The 27,474-nt window shown below is 45.5% G+C and overlaps 2 protein-coding genes across 3 annotated transcripts; both read left to right on the top strand.

The window, feature by feature from the left end:
• The first annotated feature begins 181 nt into the window (after positions 1–181).
• On the top strand, positions 182–10,942 carry LOC141570662 (uncharacterized). Its single transcript, XM_074328528.1, has 2 exons — positions 182–321; positions 9,328–10,942. The coding sequence occupies exons 1-2, from the start codon at positions 246–248 to the stop codon at positions 10,269–10,271; spliced, it is 1,020 nt and encodes a 339-aa protein (XP_074184629.1). The 5' UTR covers positions 182–245; the 3' UTR covers positions 10,272–10,942.
• Positions 193–26,674, top strand: TMEM225B (transmembrane protein 225B). Of its 2 annotated transcripts, XM_019718356.2 has the most exons (7): positions 299–321; positions 18,757–18,837; positions 21,067–21,130; positions 21,226–21,436; positions 22,898–23,044; positions 23,823–23,960; positions 26,346–26,674. In XM_019718356.2, exons 4-7 carry the CDS (start codon positions 21,226–21,228, stop codon positions 26,516–26,518), a joined length of 669 nt encoding a protein of 222 aa, XP_019573915.2. In that variant the 5' UTR covers positions 299–321; positions 18,757–18,837; positions 21,067–21,130; the 3' UTR covers positions 26,519–26,674. The 2 variants fall into 2 exon arrangements, with proteins under 2 accessions (XP_074184632.1, XP_019573915.2); XM_074328531.1 differs by lacking the exon at positions 21,067–21,130 and having other exon boundaries at positions 193–321.
• The last annotated feature ends 800 nt before the right edge of the window (positions 26,675–27,474 follow it).

The raw sequence follows: 27,474 nt of genomic DNA, 5'->3' as shown, positions 1-27,474 counted from the left end.
GGCCTCAGGCCGCCTCCGGGTGACGCCAGCCTAGCGGTCTTCTCGCGGCGGGGCCTGAGAATGAAGCTTCTCAGACCTCCTGGGATGGGAGTCGCTCTGGGGAAAGTTTCACCTTCCGTTTTCCCTCTGTCTGTCCCCTTCTCCCACCGTTTCCTGAAGTGACTGCCCGTCCCTTGTGCTCTGTTCTGAAGAAGATTTAGAGAAGATCTTGGCTTTGGAGCGGCACCGGTTATTGGACCCAGCCCATGGAGAAGCTGCCTGAGCAGATGTCTCCGGAGTCCCCGTTTCCATCCCCCGAGCAGGAACCCCGAAAGAGCAAGGGTGAGGAGTTGACCTAACTGGCTTTCTTTGTCTAAACTGTCCTAACCGGGGCCTCAGATCAGATGGACACGATTTACCTTAGAATTGTCCTGGTGCAAGACTACTGATTTTTTTTTTTTACCTGAAGCTCTATTGCATGTAAATAAAGCCTATAACTTATGTTTCCTCTCTGACTGCGTGGAGCAAACCTGCAGGAGCACTGTCATAGCGCTAAGTCTTGAGTTGTCATTCCAGCACCTGCCAACTTGCTTGGCCTTTGGAGAAGCTCAATGCATGTGATTTGAATAAATGAATGAATGAACCCAGTAAAGTCTGTCCTATACCCCAAGTACCAGGAAGAGTAGACTCCTTCCCTTACTCTCTTTCATCATTAGGGAAGACACGTTTTCCACCCAAGGTATTAATTGCAAGCGGGTGCCTTGCCTGTGGTGTAGACAAGCCCAGCCAACTGCTGATAGAAATGAAGTTAAACTATAAATATCCACATTTTTATTTCAATCTGCCATCTCACCATTATCTAGTATATATTTGGCCATTTATAAAAAGTGGACTTGGATTGTTTAATTAGGGGACAAAGGCCTAGATAATCCACATTGGGACTTTGAGATGGCTTATGTTTGGGGATATTTTCTTTCACATATTGAGCATTCTAATGAGGTTTTCAGGATAATTTTTAACAAGTATTAACTGAGTTATTATTATGAGGTGGTGAGACTAAGTTGAAAGAAAACCTAACCCCTACCCACCCACGAGCTTTGAGTTGAGTTGGACCTTTAACCATGAGAAACTATGGGACAATAAACAACGTAAAAGTTCACAAGAGGAGATCCCTGAGAACTGGTATTAGCCCAGGAAGCCTTAGAAAATCATGAGTTTGGTCTGGGAGGAAGTCAGCGAACAAAAGGAGTTAGGTTTTAGATGAGAGAGGATAGGATAGGCCCTTACCACAGGCTCTTTGCTGCTGGTCTTTATGAGAGGCCAAGTGCTTTTATTCACCTTCCTAAAATATTCATTCATGTTAGTTCACAGTGCCCACTGGATTCAGTCCATATTTCATAATCTGGCATTCAGGATCCTCTTTAAAGTCTTACCTCAGAGTTCCCCGAGACAAACCCAGCAAGAGTGGTTTGTTTATACAAGGTAATACAGAACACACATACATTGCTGCTTCCTGCATTCTCGCCTATCCAAACCCCACACAACTCAAGGTTCCATGCTTGAAGACTCAGTGCAGGACAGCCTCTTCCTTGAAGCTTCTGAAAGACATCAGGACTGTGAAGAAGGAAACAAATGGATGCAAGAGACATTTACATGGAAACCTGCAGGACTTGGTGACTGAGCAGTTGAGGGAAGCTGGGTACAACTGCCTTTGTTCCGTTCACTGGCATACCTCTTTAAAAAAAGTCTTCACCAGTTGCTAATATCTTTGTCATTGCCATTCACCTCTCAGTGCGGGGTACTGCTTCTGTGCCATCAAAACTGGTTATATCCAAGTTGCCAGTGGCTTTACTAATGAATCCACTGGACACATTTTTTTTCAGCCCCAATTTTTTGACCCCTTAATATTTTCTGTTGATGTGCTTCCTCTTCCTTGTAACTCCTGTTCTTTGGTTTTGGAAGCACCATATTCTCGTCTGCCTCTTGTCTTCTCAGGGACTTTCCCACTCCTGTTTTCCCACCTGTTCCTTAAACACTGAATTTCCCCAAGACTGTTCTCAGACTTCTCCTCTTTTCCGTCCTGTGGATGATCCTGTCCCCTTCCATGACTTTAGTTACCACTATATATGCTGCTCTTGCTTCCAACTGACTCCTGAATATTAGGTGTTTGCAGTATGCTTCTGAGCACATGCTTTTTTTGCCGTCCCCTACCTGCCTACCTTCCAATGACTACCTTGGTTAATTTTAGTAACCAAGGCCTACAGATGAAAGAGTATGGCATTTTCAGGTAATGAGCTCTGGAGAAATGCCTCACCCTAGGAAATGGCATATGGGTAACTGAGTAAGTTTAAGAATGAAGTTCAAAGGAGGCCCATGGGGTGTCAGCAAAGCATAATGGGATTCCCACATCTAAAAATGTAACCTCATCTATCCATTCATTCAGTAATACAGTTGCCAGGCACTATGCTATTCAGTGCCTGGATACAGTTAACCTAATCAAACGAGACTTCTCATCTCATGCTTTTCTGCCATTCCCTGCCTCTCTACCTTCCAATGACTACCTTGGTTAATTTCCCAAACCAGAAAACTTGGAGTCATCCTCTACTATTCTCCTTCCCTCCATATTCAATCACCAAATCCTATCAATTTTTTTTCAGAAAGATCTGATTCTGTTAGCTGTCACTGCCACTTCCTCATTGTAGGCCCATTATATCTTTTCTGGGTTGTCGACACATCCCTATGCTTTGGTTATTTCCCCCACCCTAGGCTCCCCTCCATACTGCTGCCAGAATAAACTTTCCTGGAAACAAGTCTGATCATATTATTCTCAGCCTATAGGACAAAGTCCAAAATCCTGAGTGTGGCTTATGTGTGTCTTCATTATCTGGCTGTATTCTATATTTCTGCCATATCTCTTGCTTCCTGCCCACATGGAGCATATATTTTGGTCATGTTGAAATTCTTTTGAATATACCTTAAATTTAGTATTCCCTTTTAGGTTTCTGAGCCTCAGCATATACTATTATTTTTTCCTGGAATATTCTTTACCTTGTTGATCCTGGTCATATTTAAAGACCCAGCTCACTGTACTTCTTTGAGGATGCCATACCCAACTCACTTAGGTCGGTTGTGATCATTCCTTATTTTGTGCTTTGCAGCACTTTGGTCATATATATCTGTTTTAATACCTCTACCAGTATCTTGCACATAGTAGGCGGTAAATATGTTTGTTGATTGGTGAAATCAAACGGGAAGTATATTAGTTTCCTAGGGCTGCTGTAACAAATCACCACAACCATATGACGTAAAACAACCGAACGTTCTCTGTCATAGTTCTGGAGACTAGAAGTCCATGAGGAACAAACGCCCTCTGAAAGCTCTAGGGAAGACGCCTTCCTTGATTGTGCTTAGCTGCGTGGCTCCCAGCAATCCTTGGGGCTCCCTGGCTTGTAGCTGCATCATTCCAATCTCTCTCTCTACGCCTTCTTCCCTGTGCATTTCTGTGTCTGATTCTTTCTCTCCTTTAGCTTATAAAGAGACGAGTCATAGGATTTAGGACCCACCCACATCCATTATGACCTCATCTTAACTGCTTCTGCAAAGACCCTGTTTCCAAATAAAGTTATATTCTGAAGTTCCAGTGGACATGAACTTTTTTTGGGGTGGGCGCAGGGAGGTGGGAGTGGGACACGACACTGTTTAACCCCATACAAGAAGCACTGCTCTTTCTTCTGCTGTTAGAAGTAAATGTACGTGGGATCACACAGCTTTGTAGTTAAACTACTTAAAGAACTGCAAATATTTGCCCCTGCTTTTAAATTAGAAGCAGATTAGTCGAGAAACTTTTTTTTTAAACCTTTGGCTACAGGGAAACATTTTATGTGCCTGTTATTTCAAGAGGCAGCTGCTATTCTTTTCTTGGGCTTCTCTAGCTCTAGCTCAGACTGGCCCCTGTTTGTCCAGGCATTCCAGGGGGTTCTGCCATGAAGGGGTATACCTCTAAATTCCATTTGTATCTTTGTATCTTAGTCCAGAAGACTTTAGAAATGGTCTATTTGGGACCCTTATTTGGGACCCTTAGTGATTTATAGATGAGTAGAACTTTTTAATGGATTGCTGGGAAATAGTCAGGAGCACTTTTTATTTTTTAAATTTTTTTATTGGGGAATATTGGGGAACAGTGTGTTTCTTCAGTGCCCATCAGCTCCAAGTCCAGTTGCCGTTTTCAATCTTAGTTGCAGGGGGCGCAGCCCACCATCCCATGCAGGAATCAAACCAGCAATCTTGTTGAGAGCTTGTGCTCTGACTGAGCTATATGGCTGACCCTCCGGCAGCTCAGCGGCAGTTTGCTGTCTCCCTGTCTTCCACCTAGTTGTGGAGGGCACAGCTCACTGGCCCATGTAGGAATTGAACTGGCAACCCTGTTGTTCAGAGCTCACGCTCCAACCAACTGAGCCTTCCGGCCGCCCCTCAGGATGGCTTTTAAGCACCTAATGTGGGCAGAGTTCTTTACATAGTCCTGGGGTTGGAGAAAAAGAAATGGAAGACATATTTTACTTTAGAGATCCTTTCAATATAAATTGAAGGAAACACACATACAAAACTAAAAATATTTCTAAGGAAAGGCCCAAAGACAACGTGGTTAATTAAATGCCGTGAGGGAGGCAGGAATTGTATGCTTTAGATTCAAAGGAGAGAAACCACTTCCAGCTGGGGGCTGGAGCTGGGTTAAGTTTCACAAAGAAGGCTGCCTTTAAGCTGGGTCTTGAAAGACAAATAGGATTTTGATAGGTGAAGTTGGAAGGGAGGCTGTTCCGTGTTGGAGAAGGTTGAGCAGAAAAGGAAATGCCTGGGACATAAATGCTCAGAAGACGTTAGTTCAGATTAACTGGACCATAGAAAAGATGTGTAAAGGTAAAGTGGAGTAAGACTGGAAAATGAATGCCAGGCCAAAGAGTTCAGATTTTGTTTGGCAGAGATCCTAAGATGTGTTAGCTTTTCTCAACAGGAGGATAGTGGCTGAGTGTTGTGTATCAAGAAAGAGAATGATTTGTTTAGGGAGCTGAGAAGTGCTTAGTATCTAACGTTATGACATTAACAGTGATAACAGGAAGGCAGGGACAAATATCAAGGAGTATATTAGTAAGTAGAAGCAACAATACTTGTTTACTGAGCCGATGTGGAGCAGAGAAGGGAGTCCCCTTCCCTTTTCTATTTTGAAAAAATGTTAAAGTTGCAGGAGAGCTGCAAGAATATGATACCAAATAGTCATACACCAGAAGGAGGAGCAGATTTGGGACTGGTACGAGAGCCACATAGAAATGTTTTTTTAGCTTATTGGTGATGCTGATTTACAAATATCCCCTTCTCAGTAGATGGGAACACCACCCTTCCGGCTACTCAACCCTGAGAGAAACCTTTGTTTCTATCACATTTATATCCGTTGGTCAAGAATCCTGTCATTGTGACCATCAACATTTTCCCCAGAATCCAAGTACTTCTTACTAGCTCCTCTGCCACTATATTGGTCCAGGTCGCCATCATCTCTCATCTGGATTGTTGCAGTCGCCTCCTGGCTGGTTGTCCTGCCTTCCCTGTTGCCTCCATACAGCCACTGCCCACACAGCAGCCAGAGTGATCCTGTCGAAATGTCAGCTCTTGTCTTCCTCTGGTCAGACCCCTGCAGTGGTTCCCGGACTTCCTTAGTGAACGCAAACCTCTTACAGTAGTCTACAGGGTCCTATGCTCTCTGATCCCCTTGTTATGTCTCTGACCTCATTTCTTACTACTCTCCCCCTAGCTCTTTCTGCTCCAGTCACACTTGCCTCCTTGAACACCCAGGAACTTTGTACTTGCTATTTCTTCTATGTGTAATGCTCCTTCCAAGATACCCTCATCTACTTCAAGTTTTTGCTTAAATGTCATTTTCTTAGTCCTTCTTTGACCATGGCATTTAAAATTGCAATCCTTCTGCTCACTCACTGCCCCTGGCACTTTAATCCTTGTTCCTTGCTTTTTTCCTCTATAACACTTTTATCAATCTTCTAATAGCATGTAATTGACATCATTTATTATCCATCCCGCTTACTAAAATGAAAGAGCTCAGAGGGCAGGATTTTTGTCTGTTTTGCTCACTGATGTATCTCAGAGCCTAGAAGTGGACCTGGCATGTTGTTGGTACTCAGTAAAATCTACTGAATGAATGTGAATGGGTGAAGTGTCATATGACTTGTAAAGATGAGTAGTATTTCAGGAACGATAGAAGGATCACCTTCAGCTTCATGGAGAAGGTAATACTGAACAGGGCCTGAAAGCAGTAGGAGTTACATTCTTGAATATATCTGGAAGGCTGTCAAATTTTTGGCAGTGGGCCAAATAAAAGGCACATCCTTTAGAATGTCTGTCTTCATATGTTATGGTAGAGAAAGAATAGACTGGTTCAACAAACAGCAGAAGAGGCTTTGTGTAGGGGAGAAGATCACAATGAGACTGGAAAGGCAGATAGGGCCCAGGTCAGGGAGCCATAGAAAAAGCCTTCATTTTAATATTTGCCAAAGCCAAGTACAGAAGGCAATTATTATGAAGTATGTCAAGTCCAGGTGGAATCATGCCCTGGTTATTGCTCTTTCACTTGTTGATGAGCTGATGGAGACTCTATTTGTTATCTTCTCTTTCTTGTGTTTCATCTTATTTAATGAATCCAGTTTTGAAGGACTTCTAAGTTTAGGTGCGCCAAGCCCTGTGCAACAGATTTGGCAGATTTAGTAAGCTCTAGAGTTATGCTGTCCAGTAGGTAGCCACTAGCCACAATTGGGTAACTAAACTTAAATTAATTTAAATACAATGAACAGTTCAGCTCCTCAGTTGCGCTGGCCACTACTGGGTACTGTATTGGACAGCACAGATGTGGAATGTTTCCATCACCACAGAAAGGTCTGTTGGATTGTGCTGTTGAAGACATCAGTGAACAACTTGAGTGCATTATGGTACCTTGCTAAAAGAATTGGCCCGCCTAGCTACTATTTAGACCTGCAAAAGTAGAACTACCAATATGATCCAGCAATTCCACTCCTGGTTATTTATCTGAAGGAAACAAAATCATTATCTTAAAAAGATATCTGAACCCCCATGTTTATTGCAGTATTATTTATAATAGCCATGACATGGAAACAACCTAAATGTCCATCAATGGATGAATAGATAAAGCAAATGTGGTATATGTATATAAGGGAATATTACTCAGCCATAAAAAGGAAATCCTGCCATTTGTGACAACATGGATGGACCTTGAGGTTGTTATACTAATTGAAATAAGACAGAGTAAGACAAATACTGTATGATCTTACTTATGAGGTGTGATCAAAAAATACAGTGAATGTTTACATTAAAAAATGTATTACAGTAAAAGACACATTGCCATTAATACCCCTCAAAATACTCCCCTCACTTCGAACACATCCCATTTTTCTTGTAACTTTCTGAAGCAGTTGTGCTGTCATGTCTGCCTCAGTGTCCTGAATCGATTCAAAATGTTTACCTTTCATGGTCAGTTTGTCTGGGGAAGAGCCAGAAGTCACACAGTGCTAGATCCAGTGAATAAGGTGGATGAGGACACACCATAACACACCATAATGTTTTTATTTGACAGAAAATGCCATACCAGAAGTGATGTGTGACACAGAGCCTTTCCGTTGTGATAAAAAAATATGGTGAATGCTGCCGCTGAGTGCCATCCAACAGAAAGGCAGGGATCTTCAATAGGGGAAGTGGCACGTCGAGCCTTAGCAACAGTGTGTGACAAGTTTCAGCTTGTTCAGTGCACTCGGGTGTGAGCTACGGGTGAGAGAAGGTGTATTTTAAAGTGTGCCGTAAATCATCCTCCATTATGACAATGCTCTGTGTCACACATCGCTTCTAAGATACAGCAGTTTCTGTCAAATGAAAACATTATGGTATGTCCTCATCCACCTTATTCACCGGATCTGGCACTGTGTGACTTCTGGCTCTTCTCCGAAGTCAAAATGATTCATGACATCACTGTAGCCACGACAGTGCAACTAAAGACACTTATGAAAGGGGACTTCCAGAACTGCTTCAGGAAGTGGCAAGAACGATGGGTAAGTGTGTTTGAAGTGAGAGGGAGCATTTTGAGGGGGATTAATAGTAATGTGTCTTTTACTATAATAATTTTTATTTACATATTCACAATATTGTTTGATCACATCTTATACATTTTAGACTTTCACTGATGATAGAAATGCTGCATTGGAAATTCCTCAGCACCACCTTCTTCTAGAAAGATCCCTCTAAGCATGGGGCCTACTTTCTCTAGTACTGCAAAACAACTTCTCTAGCTTCAGTAAGCCCTATTTAATAAGTAAAACTTATTTGTATGAAAGTACCCTGTTTCCCCGAAAGTAAGACCTAGCCAGACAATTAACTCTAATGCATCTTTTGGAGCAAAAATTAATATAAGAACTGGTATTATATTATATTGTGTTATGTTATGTTATGTTATGTCATATTGTATTATATTATATTATACCCGGTCTTATATTATAGTAAAATAAGACTGGGTCTTATATGAATTTTTGCTCCAAAAGACACGTTAGAGCTGATTGTCTGGCTAGGTCTTATTTTCGGGGAAACACAATAAGTGGGAAATATTTTTCTATCACATCTCCCTTAGATGCAGCTAGGGTACAGAATTTCTTTTTATATATTCTCTTAGATTTGAAATAGATTTGGAAATATTTCTCTATATTATACTTCATATTTTAAACAACTTTTCCTCCTGTTCTCTCTCCCTCCCCCCTTCACCCTGCCTTTGTCTAATCCTCCCAATTTGCACTTTTTCTAAAAGGTGCAGGTAAGGTCTGAGTATGTCTGTGTTCATGAGTGAGCATGTGAGCATCTGTGTGTAGAGAGGGAGGAGGGAGATGTTGGTGTCTGATTATATGACGGGAGTCTCCCCTGTTACCGCAGAGACAATCCACATGGCCATCGTACCATGTGGATAGAACCTCGGGGGTGAGGTTCTCCTCTTTTATTTATCTGTTCAGTCCCTGCCCCTCCTCACACCTGTACACCAACATCACCCTTCCTGTGGGCTGAGATATCACACTTCCCTCTGCTTTTCTGTTAATCCCAGTGTATCTGTCTGGTTGGCTACTTCATATATAAATCCTAACTTTAGCTTTAAATCTGCTCAACTTGTATTCATCTTTTCCCTATATTGCAAGGCCCTTTTTCCTACTTTTTTGAATCAGATACTTCTGGAATACTTTGATCATCCTGTTTCCCATCAGGTTTTCTTGTTACATTTACCTTTTTTATATTTTCTGTCAGATGGTGAGACCTGGGCTGAGGAGCAATTAATTATAAAACAGCAAACTCGTGAAGTAGGGATACGACTACATGAAGGAGATGAATGTGAACAAAACAAACATGAGGGAGTCTTTGAATATGGACGAAACTTTGGCAATATGGGAAACTTTATCCAACAGCCACAAATTCTTACTGAAAAGAAATCTCAAATGTGTAATATTTGTGGAAAATTGTTCAGGCGGAGCTCATACCTTATTCAGCATGAAAAAATCCACATGCAAGAGAAACCTTATGAGTGTCATGAATGTGGAAAAGCCTTTGGCCATAGTTCAAACCTTATTCAGCATCAAAGAATACACACAGAAGAGAAACCCTATGAATGTAGTGAGTGTGGGAAAACCTTTCGGCGCAGCTCACACCTTCTCCAGCATCAGATAATTCATACAGGAGAGATGCCTTATATGTGTAATGAATGTGGAAAAGCTTTTGGTCGGAGCTCAAGTCTTATTCGACATCAGAGAATCCACACTAGGGAGAAACCCTATGAATGTACTGAATGTGGGAAGGCCTTCAGCCAGAGCTCAAATCTTATAGAACATCAACGAGTTCACACCAAAGAGAGACCATATGAATGCAATGACTGTGGGAAACGTTACAGTCGTAACTCGCACCTCATTGAACATCAGAGAGTTCATACTGGGGAGGCTCCTTATGATTGTAATGAGTGTGGGAAATCTTTTAGTAGGAGTTCACTCCTTATTAAACATCATAGACTTCACACTGGAGAGAGACCCTATGAATGCAGTGAATGTGGGAAGACCTTTAGTCGGAACTCCCACCTTATTCAGCATCAGAAAACTCATAGTGGAGTCAAACCCTCTCAATGTAAAGAGTGTGGGAAAACCTTCAAGTATCGTTCATACCTTGTTGATCATCTGGGAAATCATACAAGGGAGAAACTGTGAATGAAACGAAGGTGGTAATGCATTTGGTCGGAGTTCAGCTCCTATTGAACATGAGAGAACTCACACTGGAGAGAAACCCTTTGGGTGTAGTGAGTGTGGATGGGCTTCAGTACTAGTTCAGCTCTTCTTAAGACCTGAAAGTCCACACAGTGAACAGATCACATAGATGTGTTCAGTTAGATCGAGTTCCTGCCTTAGTCAGCATCAGCAGGTTCATTTTGGAGGAATGAAGGACATGGGAAAAGCCTCGCTGTGTGTCAGAGAGGGGCACAGAAGGGGCGTAATGCAGCTCTACCAAGCTGATGACTGAAGCAGAACCGTAGCACTGCTTTTGATATTAAGGATCCACATCAGAGGGAGCTTCTGTGGTTTGCTGTTCAAACCTCCTTAGTCGTCCTCTGAAAATGGACTGAGTTATGTCCATTCCAGGAAAGAAAGAATCAGGGAATTTTGGATTCCGACTCAGATCAGGAAAGCAATAAGGTGACCTTTGAACCCAATAGTTTTCCATCTATCTCATCTGTCCTGTTTGTTGTAATTAGATGGAAGTGGCTCTTGGGTCTTTCTTCTTTCTTGGGTCAGTATTTTGCTCCTCAATGTCCTACAGACTACTGAATCTCCTTTTGTTTTATGTGACATACATGCACTTAATAAATGTGCAGCTTTTCTAAGTCAAGTAATAATTCCTCAGTATGACATGTCATGGCTTATGTGTCAGTTTGGGTAGACTGAACTACATTTGCCAGAATTCCTTACGTTTCAGTTCGTGTGGGCTACAAGGCAATTCTTGGGAGAGTTGAGGGCAGGAGAAAAGCAGCAGTTATTTTGTAACTCACACGCATTGTCGCTGACTCACCTCACTGGCTTGAAGCAGCGGCTGGGAGGGTGTGTGGTGTGGGGGGTGTGTGTGTGTGTGTGTGTGTGTGTGTGTGTATGTCCTCCTAGCTCTGCTTTTCTGAACCCTAGTAACTTAAAAGGAACCTCAATAATAATTTTCAAGATTTCCTGTCGGAAAAAGCTGGTTCAAACTCCTTTATAATAAAACTTCCACCACAACCTTAGGTAGAGCTTCACTACCATGTAATTGTTGAGGAAAAAGTTTGCAAAGCAGTTGGATAGTGTGATACCTAATTGATTTATAAAATTAACAACAAAAAACCTCTGAGTCCCCATTTACCATGAATATTTTAATCATTAAAAGAAGTTCCAGGGGCGGCCGATTAGCTCAGTTGACTAGAGTGCGGTGCTCTTAACAACAAGGTTGCTGGTTCGATCCCCACATGGGTCACTGTGAGCTGTGCCCTCCACAACTAGATTGAAACAATTACTCAGCTTGGAGCTGATGGGTCCTGAAAAAAACACACTTAAATAAATGAAAGTTTAAAAAAGATTACTAAAAAATAAAAGTTCCAAAAATACCTCTACAAAAATACATTGTTAGATTTATTCTAGGTATCTGAGAGAAATAACTGCTTTAATGTAAATGCTTGTTTTTTATCTAAAAACATCAGATTATTTTTCCTCCAGTTAGTCTGGATTAGGGATTATCTAAAAAAAAAAATCAGTGAAAATTATACTTACATTGTGGACTCTTGAAATCGAAAGTTGCCTCCTGTAGTCTCCATGCGTGGTCTGGTGCTGTGCATGTAGTAGGTGTTCAGTGGATGGCTGCAGGATGAATCTATTTACTGGAAAATAAGGTCTTGTCTCAACTCTCTTCACTGTACTCTTCTGCCTTCCTCTGCCATTCCTATAGGGGGTTATTGACATTAAATAATGGTCACCTGGTTCTAAGGACACTCTTACTATCTGGATGTCCTGATGATAGGCTTATACTCTGTGAGATCAGATCTGAGCTCTGAGCTACTGTGCCCACAGACTCCACTTGGCATGTGACCCTCCTCGAGTCCCTCCCCACCCCCTTACACCACAGAAAGGGCCTTTTCCTTCTGTGGGGTCTGAGAAGCTTCAGGAATGAAGACTTGGGTGTGAAGGCTGGGCAGGGTTCTAATGGGCAGAGAAGCATAGCAGGGAATGTCACCAGGACTGCAGGATTGTGTGCCAGGCTCAAGAGCGGAGGTGTCTGTGGAGACAAGAAAAGGGGAGAAAACAGTTTGTCTAGCAGTGGGGCTCTGGTTCTTTGGACACAATTGTCACTAGTGAACAGACTAGTTCACCAAACTCTTAGAACTCAGTCAAGTGAACATGAGGGCAACCAACTCATTCCAGTTTGCCAGAACTTTCTCAGTCTTAGCATTGAAAGTCCCACATCCTGAAAATGCTCAGTCCTGTGCAAACCAGGATGTTTGGTCCCCCAAATCTATAGTGACCCTATACGCTGCCCCTTCATGGTTCTTGGCTGCAACAAGCGCTAACAGAGCGGGAATCCTCAACTTAGGTTGTGTGCTGGAACCACCTGGGGAAGCTTCCCAGTAGTGAAGCCTCAGTCCCGACCTCAGAGAGTCTATGCGTTTGCTGTGGGGTATGGCCTGGATATTGGGATTTTGTAAATCCTCAGGTAATTCTAATGTGCCACCAAGATTGAGAAGCTATACAATAGAGGGTATTCACGCTTCACCAGTGCTGAGAGGACACAGAGACCACATAGGATCTGGTGGCTTGGTCACAGGGCCAGCCAGAGGGCTGGGCTGACCTCTTGCCAGGTGACCCTTATTTAATGTATGGACAGCATCAGGGGCCTGCGAGTATGTGAAAGAAGAAAGCATGTCTCAGGCTAAACTGAAGGAGCGGGGAGAGGGACCCATTGCACTGGGGGTGAAACCAGCTATTGGGAGCCAGCTTACTCATGGGGGCAGGGGCCTGCTCATTTCCCCGTTCTGTTACACAGTTAAACTGCAGTTTGGGCAACTTGGGGCTCTGGAACCAAGGGTCAAGGGCAACTTTGGAGCTCTGGACCAAGGAAGCACAGAGCCTGGGGGCAGTCAGAACTGAAGGCTCCAGCCCCAGCTCCTGGGCACTGCTCTACCCCCTTTTCCACAGGCAATTCCCTCTTCCCTTGCACGTCCTTCTACCCTAGACCTGTGAAAACATGAAATTGCTTCCAGAAGAGGCTATAACCTCAACTGGTGCACACATTCTAAAATTTCCAGTCAAAGGAGAGGCTGGCCTGGCAGTCTCTAGCCATACCGTGTATATAGCCTTGCACCCTTTCCCTCTCCTGGGTTAGAGGCATTTCCTGTGCTCTGGGTAAAGAGTTAGGAGTCTGGGCGAAGGGGAGATAGGAGGAAGGCGATGAATTTTAGCACTGGCACCCAAATGTGACCGCTTTAATCCCATCAAAGGGCCCTCAGGGCCCTCAGGATGAAGTCCTACCAGACCCTTCTTCTCCAGCCCTGACCTCTGACTTCTCCAGCCCTCTTGTGGCCACCCTCCTGGTCATTTTGAAATTCCATGGGTTTTTGAACACTATTTTTCAACTGTAGGTCAAAAGCCAATAGTGGATCATAAAATTGATTTATTGTAATGAGTTGCGACCAGCACTAAGTGTAAAAGGAAAAAGCAGGCAGGACTACAACGGAATAGAAAACATCCACGTGCATTGCACGTAACAAAGGTAAGTGAGACTTTTGTTCTCTGTGTGGGGCGCACGTGCGTGTGATATACAGTATTTCTTACCAGAGAGCAGGTGAAAACCTCTGCACAATGCATTCCTCTTTGGGTAATAAGGTTCCATCTAAATGGCGCCTCCTTGGCAGGTCTTCCCTTGGACTGAACTGTTCTCACTCTGCAATTCCCGTAGCATGCTATACTTTCCTGTGTGCACTGATCACACTTTTAAAAAAATGATTTATTCACTTGCCTGTCTTATGTGCTAGATTGCAAGCTCCATGAGGGCAGGGGCTGTATGCACCTAGCATTGTATCTGTCATTAGAGAAGGCATTCATATTGAGTGGCTGAATGATAAACGTGAATTTAGGTTCCAGCTGTGTGTGTTCTTAGTTCTCTTTATTTTTTCCAGCTTTTTATCTGAAAGATTTCAATATACAGAAAAGTTGAAAGACTAGTATAATGAACACCCTTTATATCCTCCACTTAGATGAACAATTATTAACATTTTTCCATATTTGCTTTTGATCTATCTACACACTTTTTTCTGAATTATTTGAAAGTGAGCTTGGATATAACTTTCACCACTAGATACTATGGCATACTTCTCCTAACAGAAAGGTTATTCTACATAATCACAATACTATTAACATACCTAAGAAAAAGAGTATAATTCTATGACACCATCTAAAATGTAGCCCATATTTAGATTTTTCCCAGTTGCCCCAAGAATGTGTTGTATAGCTATGTTATTTCAAGTCAAAATAAAATCAAAGGTCACATATTGCATTTGGCTTTATGTCTCTTCTTTTAATCTAGAATATTCCTCCACCTTTAAAAAAAATGACATTGACTTTTGGAGGAGTCAAGACAGTTATCCTTTAAAATTTTCCACAAAATTGATTTCTGTTGTCCTGTGGTGGTGTTTGACTTCCTCCTCAACCCCCTGTATTTCCTCTAAACTTAAGTGAGGTTTAGAGGACTGGTTAAACATTTTTGGCAAGAATATCTTACTGGTGATGTTTCCTTCATGCTGTATCGCCTCCAGAGGCCTATGATGTCAGATTATTCCATCCAAAGTAGCGCTGGTTGTTCACTTGTTTAAGATCTCTCCTAGGTAAAGATATGTTTTCCTTTTGCAATCAGCAATTTGCAAGGATGATAAACTCCAGCACCGTGTGAAGAATCTATTCCTCTACAGCCTAATGTTTTTAGCAATCAGCCATGATCTTTTAGCAACTATACATGATCGTTTGGGCAAGTTCTTAACCCAAGATTCTGTTTCTTAATCTGCAATATGGTGATAATAATACCTGTCAGTTTTGGATTTGCTGTGTAATGACATTTAAACGTAATGTATAGGGGTGGCGGATGGCTCAGTTGGTTAGAGCCCGAGCTCTTAAGAGGGTTGCAGGTTCAATTCCCACATGGGCCAGTAAGCTGTGCCCTCCACAACTAGAATAACACAATTAGCTGAGCTGCTGGAGGGACGGCCAGATGGCTGTTGGTTAGAGCGTGATCTCTCGACAACAAGGTTGTCAGTTCAATTCCTGCATGGGATGGTGGGCTGTGCCCCCTGAAACTAATGATTGAAAACGGCAACTGGACTCAGAGCTGAGCTGCGCCCTCCACAACTAGATTGAAGGACAATGACTTGGAGTTGATGGGCCTTGGAGAAACACACTGTTCCCCAATATTCCCCAATAAAATATTTTTTAAAAAGTAATGTTGTGGGGACAGAGCCAGAAGTGCAGTTTCCAGGCTCTCAGGCTCACGTGGAAAGGTGCTCACTCGGGTAGTAAATGGCCATCAACTGTGATTGGATGGCCATCAGCTGTAGCTAGTTGGCCGTCAGCTGTAACCAGTGAGCCATTGGCCACTAATACAACTGCTGTGGCTACGCTAGCAGAAAATGGGGGCTAGCAAGAAGATGGTGGCTGGCAAGTGTGGATTGCAGTTAGGACGGCGGGTTGCGCACAGTGTGGCTCCTGCTTCCTGTGTCTCCAACCCAGCCGCCAGCGGGAATATAGTGGTATGACTCCCCTACCTATGGCTCCGTGGGTGTTCCTTTTTGGCCTCACCATGTCCTGCGTTATTATGTGGGGAGTGGGAGCAGAGACCAAGCAGGGTCTCCCGCATGACAAATGGCGCAGCGAGCAGGGTCTCCCGCACGACAAATGGCGCAGCGAGCAGGGTCTCCTGCACGATGGTGCATATGAAAATGCTGTCATGGTCTGCCATCATTTCTCCTTCCTCCGAGAACACTATCCCCCTTTTTTAAGAAAGTTCTGCCTACCCTGTTCCAAATATGTGGTCCAAATTGCTGGCTTCTTGGATGACCCTATCTGCCTGGCCACTGTGGGACACACCTGACTCATCTTCTTTGGCCAGAGGGGTATGAACACATGACCCAAGCTGAGCCGATCTGAATGCTTCTTCCCTGGGAAGTTTTGAACCAAGTAAGGGTCGGAATAAGGAGAGGCAAACATCCGTTATCCCTAGGGTGGATACATGTGAGGATGGAAGTTGACTATTTCCCCTGCCACCTGGAGAATAAAAACCTGTCAGGTGGCAAAGATCAAAGCTGTCTTTCTGAGATCAGGGCAGAAAAGAGTTGTGCAGGGGTCTACCTGGCCTGGCTCCAGCCCTTGCCAGCTGTGCCTCTGCCTGCCCCAGCTAAGTCATTGAAGGCCCTCTCTTGACTGAAGCCTTGCAAATTGGGTTCTGAGCCTTATGACACATATTATAGAATCTGAATAGCACAAGGCCTGTCATTGATAGATGACTCATAAATTAGCGCTCCATGCACTCTCACCCCTTCCTGTTGTCTTTGAATATGTACTGACTAGTGGAGAGGTGTGAAGGGGTGGCAGACATGGTCCTGGTCCTGGATTTTAAAAATCTCAATGAGTTTTAAATGCATTTCCCTGGTGAGTGCAGACTCAGAGCAAGGGGGACTGACAGCTTACCCTGCTCCAAGGGTGTCTGTTCTTATCACGAGAACCAGCCCCCTACCCAGATCCCTAGGATTGGAAGGAAGCCAGTCCTGCCTCCATTGAGTGCTCTCTCTTTGAAAAGTTTAAAACTGGCCAGAGTGGTGAGAGGTGCACACAGCTGGGGCAGGGAGGCCTGAAGGAGATCAGAGCGCATGCGCAAGACATGGGCGTCGGAGCGAGCCTGGGAGCGAGGGTCTTGGGCAGGGGAGTGAACTGGTAGAGTTAGATAATTAAGAGCTTCTTACAGTAGCTCCAGGTGGAGGCTGCTGTTTGTGCAGCGCTATCTCTGTGTGGGGTGGATAGTGATCTTTTTTCCAGCCACTTCTCATTGGATCCTTTCTGCCCTCCAACAGAAGTTACTATTATTATTCCCCTTTCACAGATGAGAAAACTGACCCTCAGAAAGAGAAGTAACCTCCCCAAGGTTACCCTTCTGCAGCCGACTCTAGGTTGCTCCAACCCCTATCCCGGTCCGCGCACCGGTGAGCGAGGCCGAGGCCGGGAGGGCCTACCAACGTCTAAGGCCAGATTCCTCCAGCTCGAGGGCCCGGTGAGCAGCAGGGCGGCCCGCGGGAGAGGTGAGCCCCGCCCTCCTCCGCGGGGCCCCAGGGCTGGGGACTCTGTCCCGAGACCAAGCATACCTGCGCTGGTGCCAACGGAAACCTGGACCCGGCTAAAGAGGCCGACGAGGGGCCGCGGGCTCACCCCGCTGCCATAGGGCCGCCTGGAGCAAAGAAGCCCCGCGCAGGAGACCCGGAGACTCCGACAGTGCCCCCGCGGAGGGAGGGGAGATCAGTGGAGGGCAAGCAGAGGTGGCTCCACGGCTCAGGAGGGGGAGGGCGTGGAGAAACCGCCCCAACCCCAGAAAAACAACCCAGTGGGCTATTGGGACCCACGGGGCAGGGTCTGGAATATGTCACTGTGACTTTGGGGCCACGGAAGGGCCGGGCAGAGAAAGGTTATCCTCGAAGGAACGGCCTTCCTCCCCTTCCACCCCCTCAATCCCCCCGCGGCCCAGACGGTAGCCCACCTCTTTCATCACCCAATACAGTTCCCAGGTGTCCCCGGGGGTGCACAGGGCCTGGAGAGGTGACAGGGCTGCACTCAACTGCTGCAGGATGGCTCAGGGAGACTCTCCCAGAGGGAACCCGGATTGAGGACCCTCCACCCGAGCCGAGCCGGTGGTTCCCAGATGCTGGTGCAGGCCCCACAGAGGAGTACGCAGCTCTTCTACCTTCCAGTGTCCTAGGTCCTTTTTAAATAATAATTAAAACAGTCAACAATAGATGATAGTTTTTTGTTGTTTTGTTTTTAATGCCCTTGGGGGGAAAAAAGAGAAAGCTGGCAATCCTACATTCTTCCATTCTGTCTCCCTTTCTCACACATGCACGTGAACACACCTATTAGAAAAAATTCATGGATTCCACTAAATTCCACATCTGGGAATCACTGAACTGAACTGCTGGTGGGTGGTGGCTGGTAAGGTGGGAGGAGCAGTCATGTGGCTTTCTGGTCCCTGGTCCGCTCTGACCGTGGGAGCCTGGGCAGGATCCCACTCTCTTCCGCTCTGTTTCTTCCTCAGCACTAGGGGATCTAGTAATATAGAATCCCCTTTTTATATTAAAATGTCTGTGGTCCTTTGAGTCCAGCCTATGTAAGTGCATCCATCCCCCAAATCGCATATCCCTGGGGCATAGTCATCCAGTCGCAGCATTAAGGGCTATTCTATATAGCACCCTGGCCTATCCCTGGAGAAAGGCTGACAAGGTCCTCTTCACTGGAGAGCAGGGTGCAGGGTGGAGGGTGGTGGAGGTGGGGTGCAGACAGGAGGGGTGCACTGGGTTATGCCTGGCCCCGCAGCAGCCCTAGGCTAGGGAGAGCAAAGCACTGTATCATGTGATGTGTTTGTCTCTCTCCCCAGTAGTTATCAAGAGCCTACAAGTTCCTGTCTTTTTCATCCCCAAATTGCCCCCATCGGCCTACGCTGGTCATGGGACATCCAGTAAGTACACAGTTAGTTTTTGGGGAGGGAATGGATAATGGCTGGTGGCTGGGGGGTCTGCGGGGAGTACACAGGACCAAGCTGAGTTTTGCAGGAGAGGTGGGATTTAAAAGGTCTGGAGGCGCAGAGAGGGCACGCCCAAGGGAAGGAACCCAGCCATGGAAGCTGCAGGTGCTTGGGGTCAACTGTGATTTCCAGGACTAGAGGGAGACATGGCAGGTGTGGGGGCAGGAAGGGTGGTTGCTTGGGGAACTTTGTGAAAGGAAAACTAAGAAGATGAGGAAGGCTGATAAGCTGGAGAAAGGAGGAAGACAGCATGAGCTCTAGGCTGGAGTTTGGAGAGAATGACTGAAAGAGGGATGACACTCAGACAGTTTTAGGCAAGTTGAGGTTGGCGGGTTGACAGGAAGGAGCGCAGACCATCAGATGAAAATGTCCAGGGTAATCCATCCCATCGGTGGACGGGGGTCTAGAGGTAGCCGTGACTCCTACCTGGAAAGTTTTAGAACTGGCACTCAACACTCTGGACCTACCGACTTCTTCATTTTAGAGTGAAGGAAACTGAGGTCCTGAAGTTCAGGTGACTCATCAATAGGCCTGAAGTTGTGGAGAGGAGATTGAAAGGGGAGCTTTGGAGAGAGGGAAGGATCAAATTTTTCAGATGGGAGAAAGAGAAACTGGTGAACAACAGAAAGAAAAAGCCCATTCGAACATTCCCAAAGCGCTCTGACAGCACTCAAAGAGGAGCCGTGGTTTACCCATTTATCAACAGCAGAGTTGGGTGGGACGTGCAGGAGGGCACCCACACCTCTGCCCTCTGCCATTAGGCTTGTTCTGCTGTAGTGATCTGTAGTTCTCAAAGCCTCAAAGACACTGCTTGCCCCCAGCTGCAGTGAGGGGGGTCTGCATCAGGACGGTGGAGAGGCCTCAATGCCTGGGCATGCGCAAGGTCATTTGTATAGGGTGCGGAGAGGGGAGAGCAGCGCCTCCAGTCCGAGGGCCCTGTCTTCTGCACTCACCAGGCAGAGCTCGAATCCTTGGTGCTGCCAAGGATAGTCCTACTTATGCAGGGGTCCCCAGGTCTGGCTTTGGGCATGACTTGGAAAGAAGGGCTGTTGTCTTGGGGTGCCCCTCACCTCCCTTGTCATGTCTCTCTCACATCTCCTGATGCCTCCCTTCTGTGTCACCATGTAACCAGGGTCATCATAGTGCCATCCCTCTGCCTCCCTGCAGTGCCCCCCACTCCCACCCAACTCCTTTCCTTCCCCTGCTTGTTCCTCTCCACCTGGGGGAATCTCATTCCCCTGCCAAACTTGGCAAAGGCAGAGAGGAAAGCAGACAAGTTGAATACATTTGCTCTTAGGCTGTGAATGGCCACTAGCCCCTTTACCCACAGGGATATTTGAATTTTAGAAGTCCATCTCCTCATACCTCCTCCCCTGCCCCTCCAACTTTAATCAAGCACTTGAGTCCCAGCGGTGTGCTTGGCCCTTTGGTTTGCAGTATTGGGTCCTCCCCGTGACCTCACTGGGCAGGTGTCATTTCCTCCCTTTTCCAAATGGGGGACCCAAGCTCCTGAGAGTTTTAGCAAGTTCCCCAAGGTTATACAGCTAGCAAGTGACAAAGATGGGATGACAGTCGAGGGCCTCTAAAGCCTAGTCCAGCCAGCTCTTCTATAATACATTGCAGGTGCTCATTCAAAAGAAGGCATCTTTAATGACAGTAGTGAAGGAGAAGACACGAGTGATCCTTAACTGACGGCCTTGACCTCCAGGCCTAGAGGGGTACCTAGGGCTTCAGGAGGGTCGATGAAACTTTACAGTGATTTGTAAAACTTCCTGTATGCATATGACCTACTCATTTTTCAGTGGAGGGCTCCTCCTGGCCAGGTGGACCCTCCCCATCTAAATCCCAGGTGCTGAGGCAAGAAAGCCAGCCAATGAGAAAGGGTACTTCAGACCCTGGTCTTATTATCTCCCCCTGGTCCTCATTCTGAAATCTCAAGTGGTAAGTAGCAGACTGAAAGAGGGAGGCGGAGAGCTTCTTCTGTAGTCAGTGGGTGAGTGTTAACAACTGAATGGTTAGAACTTTAGAGCTGGAAGAGGTTGCAATGGCCTAGTCCAACCTCCTCATTTTACAGAGGTGGAAATTGGGGCTCAGAGAAGGGACCCCACATGCGCAGGATCACCTAGGGAGTTAGTGGCAGAAAATGTTTTGTGTGTTTTTTAGGTCCGCTGACGAGGTCTGTGAGGCTGTCAAGTTTATCGAGGCAGAGGAATCACCATGTACTGATGTATGTGCTGGCATTTCTAAGGCATTATCTCCTGGTGCCACATGAGAACTTGGAGTTAGTGCCCCACCTCTCACCCTCACGTTTCCCTTTCACAGATGAAGCTGGCTTTCGAGGACAAGGACATGAAGGGCTTCACGTGGGCTATCGCCCCAGCTTTTACCTCCCTGGGCTACCTGCTTGTAGTGCTGGTCACCATCTTTCCTTTCTGGGTGCGCCTTGTGAACCAGGAGTCCGGAGAAGTGTTTTTCAGTGGCCTGTTTGAGAACTGCTTTCATATCACGTGCTGGAAGCCTCGACCCTTATCCAGTAAGGAGGGACAGAGGTGGGGACAGCCAAGATGGAGATGGAGCTAGTGTTAGGACTGGAGGACAGAGGACTGGTTGTGGGCAGAGGACAGAATTTAATAAGCCCAGAAGGGTATGTTCTCTGAGTCTCCACACCCTTGGGGTTAGAGGAAAGGAGGAGGCTGGGAGGGGGTTAATAACGGCAGGCTGACTGCCAGTCAGGAGCAAATGTGTCAGCAACGAAGTTTATTTCTGGGAAGGAGTGGCTCCACCTGGGAGGGAGAAGGGGATCCTGCCCTACTCTGTGAGGCTCCCCACCTCTTGGGGCCACCGTTAGCCCATCCAGGTAGCACCCTTTTGGGTGGGCACAGCTCCCAGCTGGGGGAGCAGCCTGCTTAGCAGAGCGCAGGCTGGATCTCAGCCTCCACTTGTCCCCTTAGCCACACACCTGTATGGCTCTGGCTGGCAGCTCTGCAGATAATGTGCTCAGGCCTGGGTACCACATTTTCAAGGAGGCACTCGAGACCATGTTTTACAAGGAACTTGGGAAGTTCATGACGTCTGTCATGGAAAAGAGTTGACCCCAGGAGACCTAGGGGTTATCTCCTGCTAATAGGAGAGGAGAGCCATTTTGGGGGAGTCTGAGCCAGACTGAGCTCTTTGATCCAGGGTTCCTCCACCTTGGCACTACTGACATTTGGGGTCGGATGATCTTTGTTGTGGGGGCTCTCCTGTTTCTTATAGGTTGGTTAGTAGTGGCTCTGCCCTCTTCTACCCACTAGATACCAGAAGAACCCTCCCTCCCTTAGTGTGACAACCATGATTACCTGGCATTGTCAAATATCCCCCATGGGGGGCAAAATTGCCTCCAGTTGAGAAGCACTGGTTTAACCCAAGGGTAGATTCTAGAATTTTGGGTCTTCAACACCTTTGTCTGTTTGTCCCGCCCCCAGCTGTCCATCTCTGCACAGTCAGGAGGACATGCAAACTCATTTTAACATGGGTCCGAATCATGCCAACAGTAGGAGAATAAATCACCCTGTCCTCAAGACTCTGGCTCTGTTATTTCGGGTCTGTTTCATTACTTCTATTAACCAGGATAATTAAATAGGGGTTCCCCATAGAGTTCAGAACATCCTGACCTCACAAAGTTCTGCTTTTCCACCTGTGACATGTTTCAGTGTAACCAATACTGATGCGATTCTTCATGTTTCTATGTGCAAGAAATTTTATCATAAAGGTTTTATTTTATGTTGCTTATTAAAACCACCATATGTCTAATTTTTTCCGTATACTTCCATGTTATGTGGACCAAAATGGGGCCAGAGCATTCTTGGTGGCAAAGTGACAGGATCAGACAGAACCTCAGCCCCAGGCCCCATGATGGGATCTGGGGGTGGTGCAGCCCTAGGGGCTATTCCTGCCCAGGCTCTGCCCTTTGGGGTCAGGATGCCAGCGCCAGCCTGTTCTCTCTCCCCTGCAGTTTACATCATCCTCGGCCGAGGTTTTCTGCTGTCTGCGGTCATCTTGTCTTTCCTCAACACCCTCATCATGGTGTCCTTTGCATCTCAGCTCTTTTCGAGGACGCAGAAGTACAGTTTTGTGTCAGCCTTCATCAGCTTCTTCACAGGTGTGGACCAGGCAGGCAGGCCCCCACCTTGGGGAGGGCCTGGGTGGTCTCTGATGTCAGGGGGGAGTATTTTAAGGCCTCCTTCCTCGGTTGCCTTCTCTATAAAGTGTCCCACCCCCTGAGGATTTATGACTCCTCTCCTTTGGGGCTTTTCAGCATTCCACACTTCCAGCTGGTACAGCGCTTACCACGTTGGCTTGGGGCCATCTGTCTGGGGGTCTTTTTACCAGAATTATCCCAGCGACTGTCATAGAGTCTGGCATAGAATTCTCATATAATTGAGAGATGTGATATAAATGAAATATAAATGTTTCTTGGATGAATGAGTGGAACAGATCATCTCTGCTTTTTGGGACTTTTCACTTTAAAAGGCTGACCAAGGCTCTCCCCTGGGAGGCTCCCATCAGGTGGAGGAGGTAGGAGGCTCACAGTGGGAAAATCAGGTTGAGTTTCCTTCAAAGCATCACACCCAGGGCCCAGCCTGGAGCCAGTTGAGGTCACAGGCACAGAGGGTATCCAGGAAACGGATTCTTGAGTAGGGCGCCCCTGGGAGGTGAGGCACACAGGCTTCGAGATGAGTTGGGAAAGGGGGTGAGACAGGCATGTGGATGAAAGCTGTTGGCTCCGAGGGCAAGAGGTGCCAGCAGGAGAAAGGAGCCTCCACGCAGGCGCCACACAGGCTGTAGGCCACGTGGCTCTGTCTGATTAAGTCTGAAGAAGTGTGGAGTGAAGGAGGAACCACGGGAGGAGAGCAAGTGTGCCTGTCTGTGACCTGCAGGGGCCTGTGCGTGCCTGGCCTTGGTGCTGCACGCCCTGGAGATCCGGCATCTGACGATGAAGCCCAGTGCCCCCCACTTCTCTGTGCAGTGGCCTTACTACGTCCTGGGCTTTGACACCTGTCTCTTCGTAGTGACTGGTGAGTGTCCTGGGGCTGGGGCCCCTCTCCCTGCCCTCTGTCTGGATTCAGGAGCCATGGACACTCTAGAGCTGTGCTTTTCTTTCTTTCTTTCTTTTCTTTCTTTCTTTCTTTCTTTCTTTCTTTCTTTCTTTCTTTCTTTCTTTCTTTCTTTTTCTTTTTCAATCGAAGTTTATTGGGGTGACAATTGCTGGTAAAGTTACATAGATTTCAGGTGTACAATTCTGTATTACATCATCTATAAATCACATTGTGTGATCACCACCCAGAGTCAGTTCTCCTTCCATCACCATATATTTGATCCCCTTTACCCTCATCTACCACCCCCCTCCCAAAACGTCCTTCGATAGATGAATGGATAAAGAAGTTGTGAGATATATATATATCTATATATATTCGGCAGTAAGAAAAGATGAAATAGGACCATTTGTGACAACATGGACGGATCTTGAGATTATAATGCTAAGAGAAATAAGTCAGACAGAAAAAGCAGAGAACCATGTGATTTCACTGATATGTGGGATATAGACCAAAAACAACAAAAGAACAAGACAAACAAGTAAGGGAGCTTTGCTTTTCATAACTGCAGTCACCAGCTACGTGTGGCTATTTAACTTTGATTAAAATAAAATAAAGTTAAAAATTCAGTGCCTCTGTCACACTAGATACATTCTAAATGTTCAATAACCACATTATTATGTCCAGTGGCTACAGATATAGAAATTCCCATCACTGCAGAAAGTTCTACTGGACACCACTGCTCTCACCCTATCCCCCACCCTAGTCCTTTCCATTCTTAGCCTTCGTGTTTTGAGAATCAGACTTCCAAATTTTCCCTTTTCCTTATGCCATCCTGGTTCCTAAGCCTTATTATTCCTACATCTATCTTAATCCTGAAGTCCATCTTATTCCTCACCTACCCACTTTATCTTTACATACCATCACCCTCTAAATTCTTAATCCTATTTAATTTTGTCCCTACTCCTAATCCTCTCCTTGTTATATTTATCGGACCCATAATCATAATCTATTTTAACTCAATTTTATTATACATTGAATATACAAGGTTGGACAATTAAGTTCGCAAACTCACCCTAGAAATAGTGCTAGGGGGAGTGCAAGGCTCATAATACCAGCATGGGCCAGGGAGCTGTGTCCTACACAACTAGCCTGAGAAACAGCGGCTTGAACCAGAGTGGGTGGGGTGGGGAAGGCAGAAGAAAGGGGGGGGGGAATAAATAAATACATTCTTTCCAAAAAAAAAAAAGAAAAAGTGCTACACACCTCACTGCTGAATATCATTACCATTACCTTCGAAGTACCCCCCTTGGGAAGCTATGCACTGACGCCAGCGCCTAGTCCACCCTTCAAAGCAATTTTGGAACTCCTTTTCTGGAATGGCCATCAGAGCTGTCATTGTATTATCCTTGATGTCCTGAATGTCATCAAAATATCTCCCTTTTAATATTTCCTTTATCTTTGGGTAAAGAAAGAAGTCACTGGGGGCCAGATCAGGTGAGTAGGGAGGGTGTTCCAATACAGTTATTTGTTTACTGGCTCAAAACTCCCTCACAGACAGTGAGCTGGTGCATTGTCGTGATGCAAGAGCCATGAATTGTTGGCGAAAAGTTCAAGTCGTCTAACTTCTTCACGCAGCCTTTTCAGCACTTCCAAATAGTAAACTTGGTTAACTGTGTGTCCAGTTGGTACAAATTCATAATGAATAATCCCTCTGATATCAAAAAAAGGTTAGCAACATCCTTGCAATAAATTCGTGATCTTAATTGTCAGACTGAATTGCTTGCTTAACTCTCTAGATTCCTGTTTTCATTATGGCTTTGGCTTCTAAGAATATCTTACTCTGATGCCAGCTTAATGATACATTTACAAATAAATTTTTGAAGAAATATTTTATTTAGAATTTGTTTTTAGTGGGAGAGTATCTATAATGCTGAAAATAGAAGTTGTCCTTATTTAGTGTTAACATTAATATAGCGTTTACCATTCACTTAAGGTATCTCCATTTGTTCTTATGAACATTGATTCTCTTCTTACTTTTACTTTTTACCGAAGGTCTTGAGTTGGGTGTCAAGAGGCCTGGGTTTTGTGTTTGACTCTCCTCTCTTAAACTTTGTTTTCTCACCTTTTAATGATTAGACAATTGCTCAGATGCCTTCCAGCCCTGGCCATGGTTCTGTGAGTTTATCCACCTGTTTGTATGCTTTGTCTTCTGATGCATTGCTTACCCTCTACTCTAAGTGGGAGGGGAATATTAGGGAGGGCAGGTACAGACCAGGAGTTGCATTAGAGGAGAGAGTTCCTGATCTCTACGGCATGAAGCACCACACTGTCTCTAACCTGAGCCCAACTTTTGCTGTTACCTAGGTGCCATCTCCCTCTTCCAAGAAACAGCCTGCCTTAGGTGCCATTTGTTGCCCGCTTCCCAGAGTCCCGAGGAAACCCAAGGGATCCCGCACCTGGAGAATCTGGAGAGTTTGGGAGGAGAACTTAGCTCAATACAAAAGGAGACACTGCTGAAGGAAGAGACAATTATCTAGTCCAGAAGAGTCTGTCCTCTATGCCTCGTCAGCTGTGTGAATGCATGTGTTAGGTGTGTGTGGTGCCTCCTTCTCTGCCAGTCTCCACTACGTTTAATGAGCTGAGTGTCAAATTAACCCTTCACTTCCCTATAAAGTGACTCTATTTTGCTCGTATTTGAAATTTGTTCAAAGGTTTTTGAATTCTTCTTGGCTTCCTGAGTGATTTCTCTCTCTCTCTCTTCTTTTTAATTTTCTGGCAGGTGTTTTCAACAAAAGGACTACTGCCTGTTAATCCGTACCTCAAAAAGCTGGCCTGGAGGGCCATAGGGGAGGGAGGAATATTATAAAATGATTGAGTGAACCCCCATAAAACAAAAACTGAACAGAATGTAACCACAGAATAAGGTGTTTGAGTTAGTCACATTAAAAAGAAAAAGTGATGTCCCCATATAAAAGTGTGACTCAGTACAGGAAACTTTTCTTAAGTATGTGTTGGGGGAAAGGGCTGGGGATGGTTAAAGGTGAAAACATTTCCAATATTGAGTTCCCAAGTCTGGAAGTCTGAGCCTAATCAGTCTACGCCTCTGAGGAAAACATAAGGCAAATTACCCAATGAGTGTATTGGCATTGCATCCTTCCACTAGCGCCAGAAGCCTTCTGAGTACACCTCTAATGTACCCCCTTAACATTCCTGATGGTGCTTACAGACTGGGGAGCACTCAGCCTCCAGCTAGGATGGGTGTAGCTAGGAAGTACAAATGCTTTGGGACAGTGGGGAGGCCAAACGGTGGGTGATTCAAGACCCTTCATCTCAACAATACAAAGGAACAGTGCCTCCCCACTTCTCTCTCTAAAGAACACATATGTGGAAAAGCTCTTAGAACTTCATGTAATTTTAAAAACAAATGCAGGGAGCTGTGTATATCTATCTGGAGAGGAGATATGATGGACATGGCTAGGGCAAGTGGGCTCTG

Source organism: Rhinolophus sinicus, linkage group LG03 (genome assembly GCF_036562045.2).
Source record: "Rhinolophus sinicus isolate RSC01 linkage group LG03, ASM3656204v1, whole genome shotgun sequence".
NCBI lineage: Eukaryota > Metazoa > Chordata > Mammalia > Chiroptera > Rhinolophidae > Rhinolophus > Rhinolophus sinicus.
The sequence above is the reverse complement of the archived record's forward strand: the minus strand, read 5'-3'. Positions and strand labels throughout refer to the sequence as shown.

What these genes read in the sequence shown, in the direction of transcription:
- LOC141570662 (XM_074328528.1), top strand. Translation starts at nt 246, where the DNA reads ATGGAGAAGCTGCCTGAGCAGATGTCTCCGGAGTCCCCGTTTCCATCC. An exon ending in GGAACCCCGAAAGAGCAAGG is followed by an intron (nt 322 to 9,327) that starts GTGAGGAGTTGA and finishes ATTTTCTGTCAG; the next exon opens with ATGGTGAGACCTGGGCTGAG.
- TMEM225B (XM_074328531.1), top strand. An exon ending in GAAGCCTCGACCCTTATCCA is followed by an intron (nt 21,437 to 22,897) that starts GTAAGGAGGGAC and finishes TCTCCCCTGCAG; the next exon opens with TTTACATCATCCTCGGCCGA. An exon ending in CTGTCTCTTCGTAGTGACTG is followed by an intron (nt 23,961 to 26,345) that starts GTGAGTGTCCTG and finishes GCTGTTACCTAG; the next exon opens with GTGCCATCTCCCTCTTCCAA.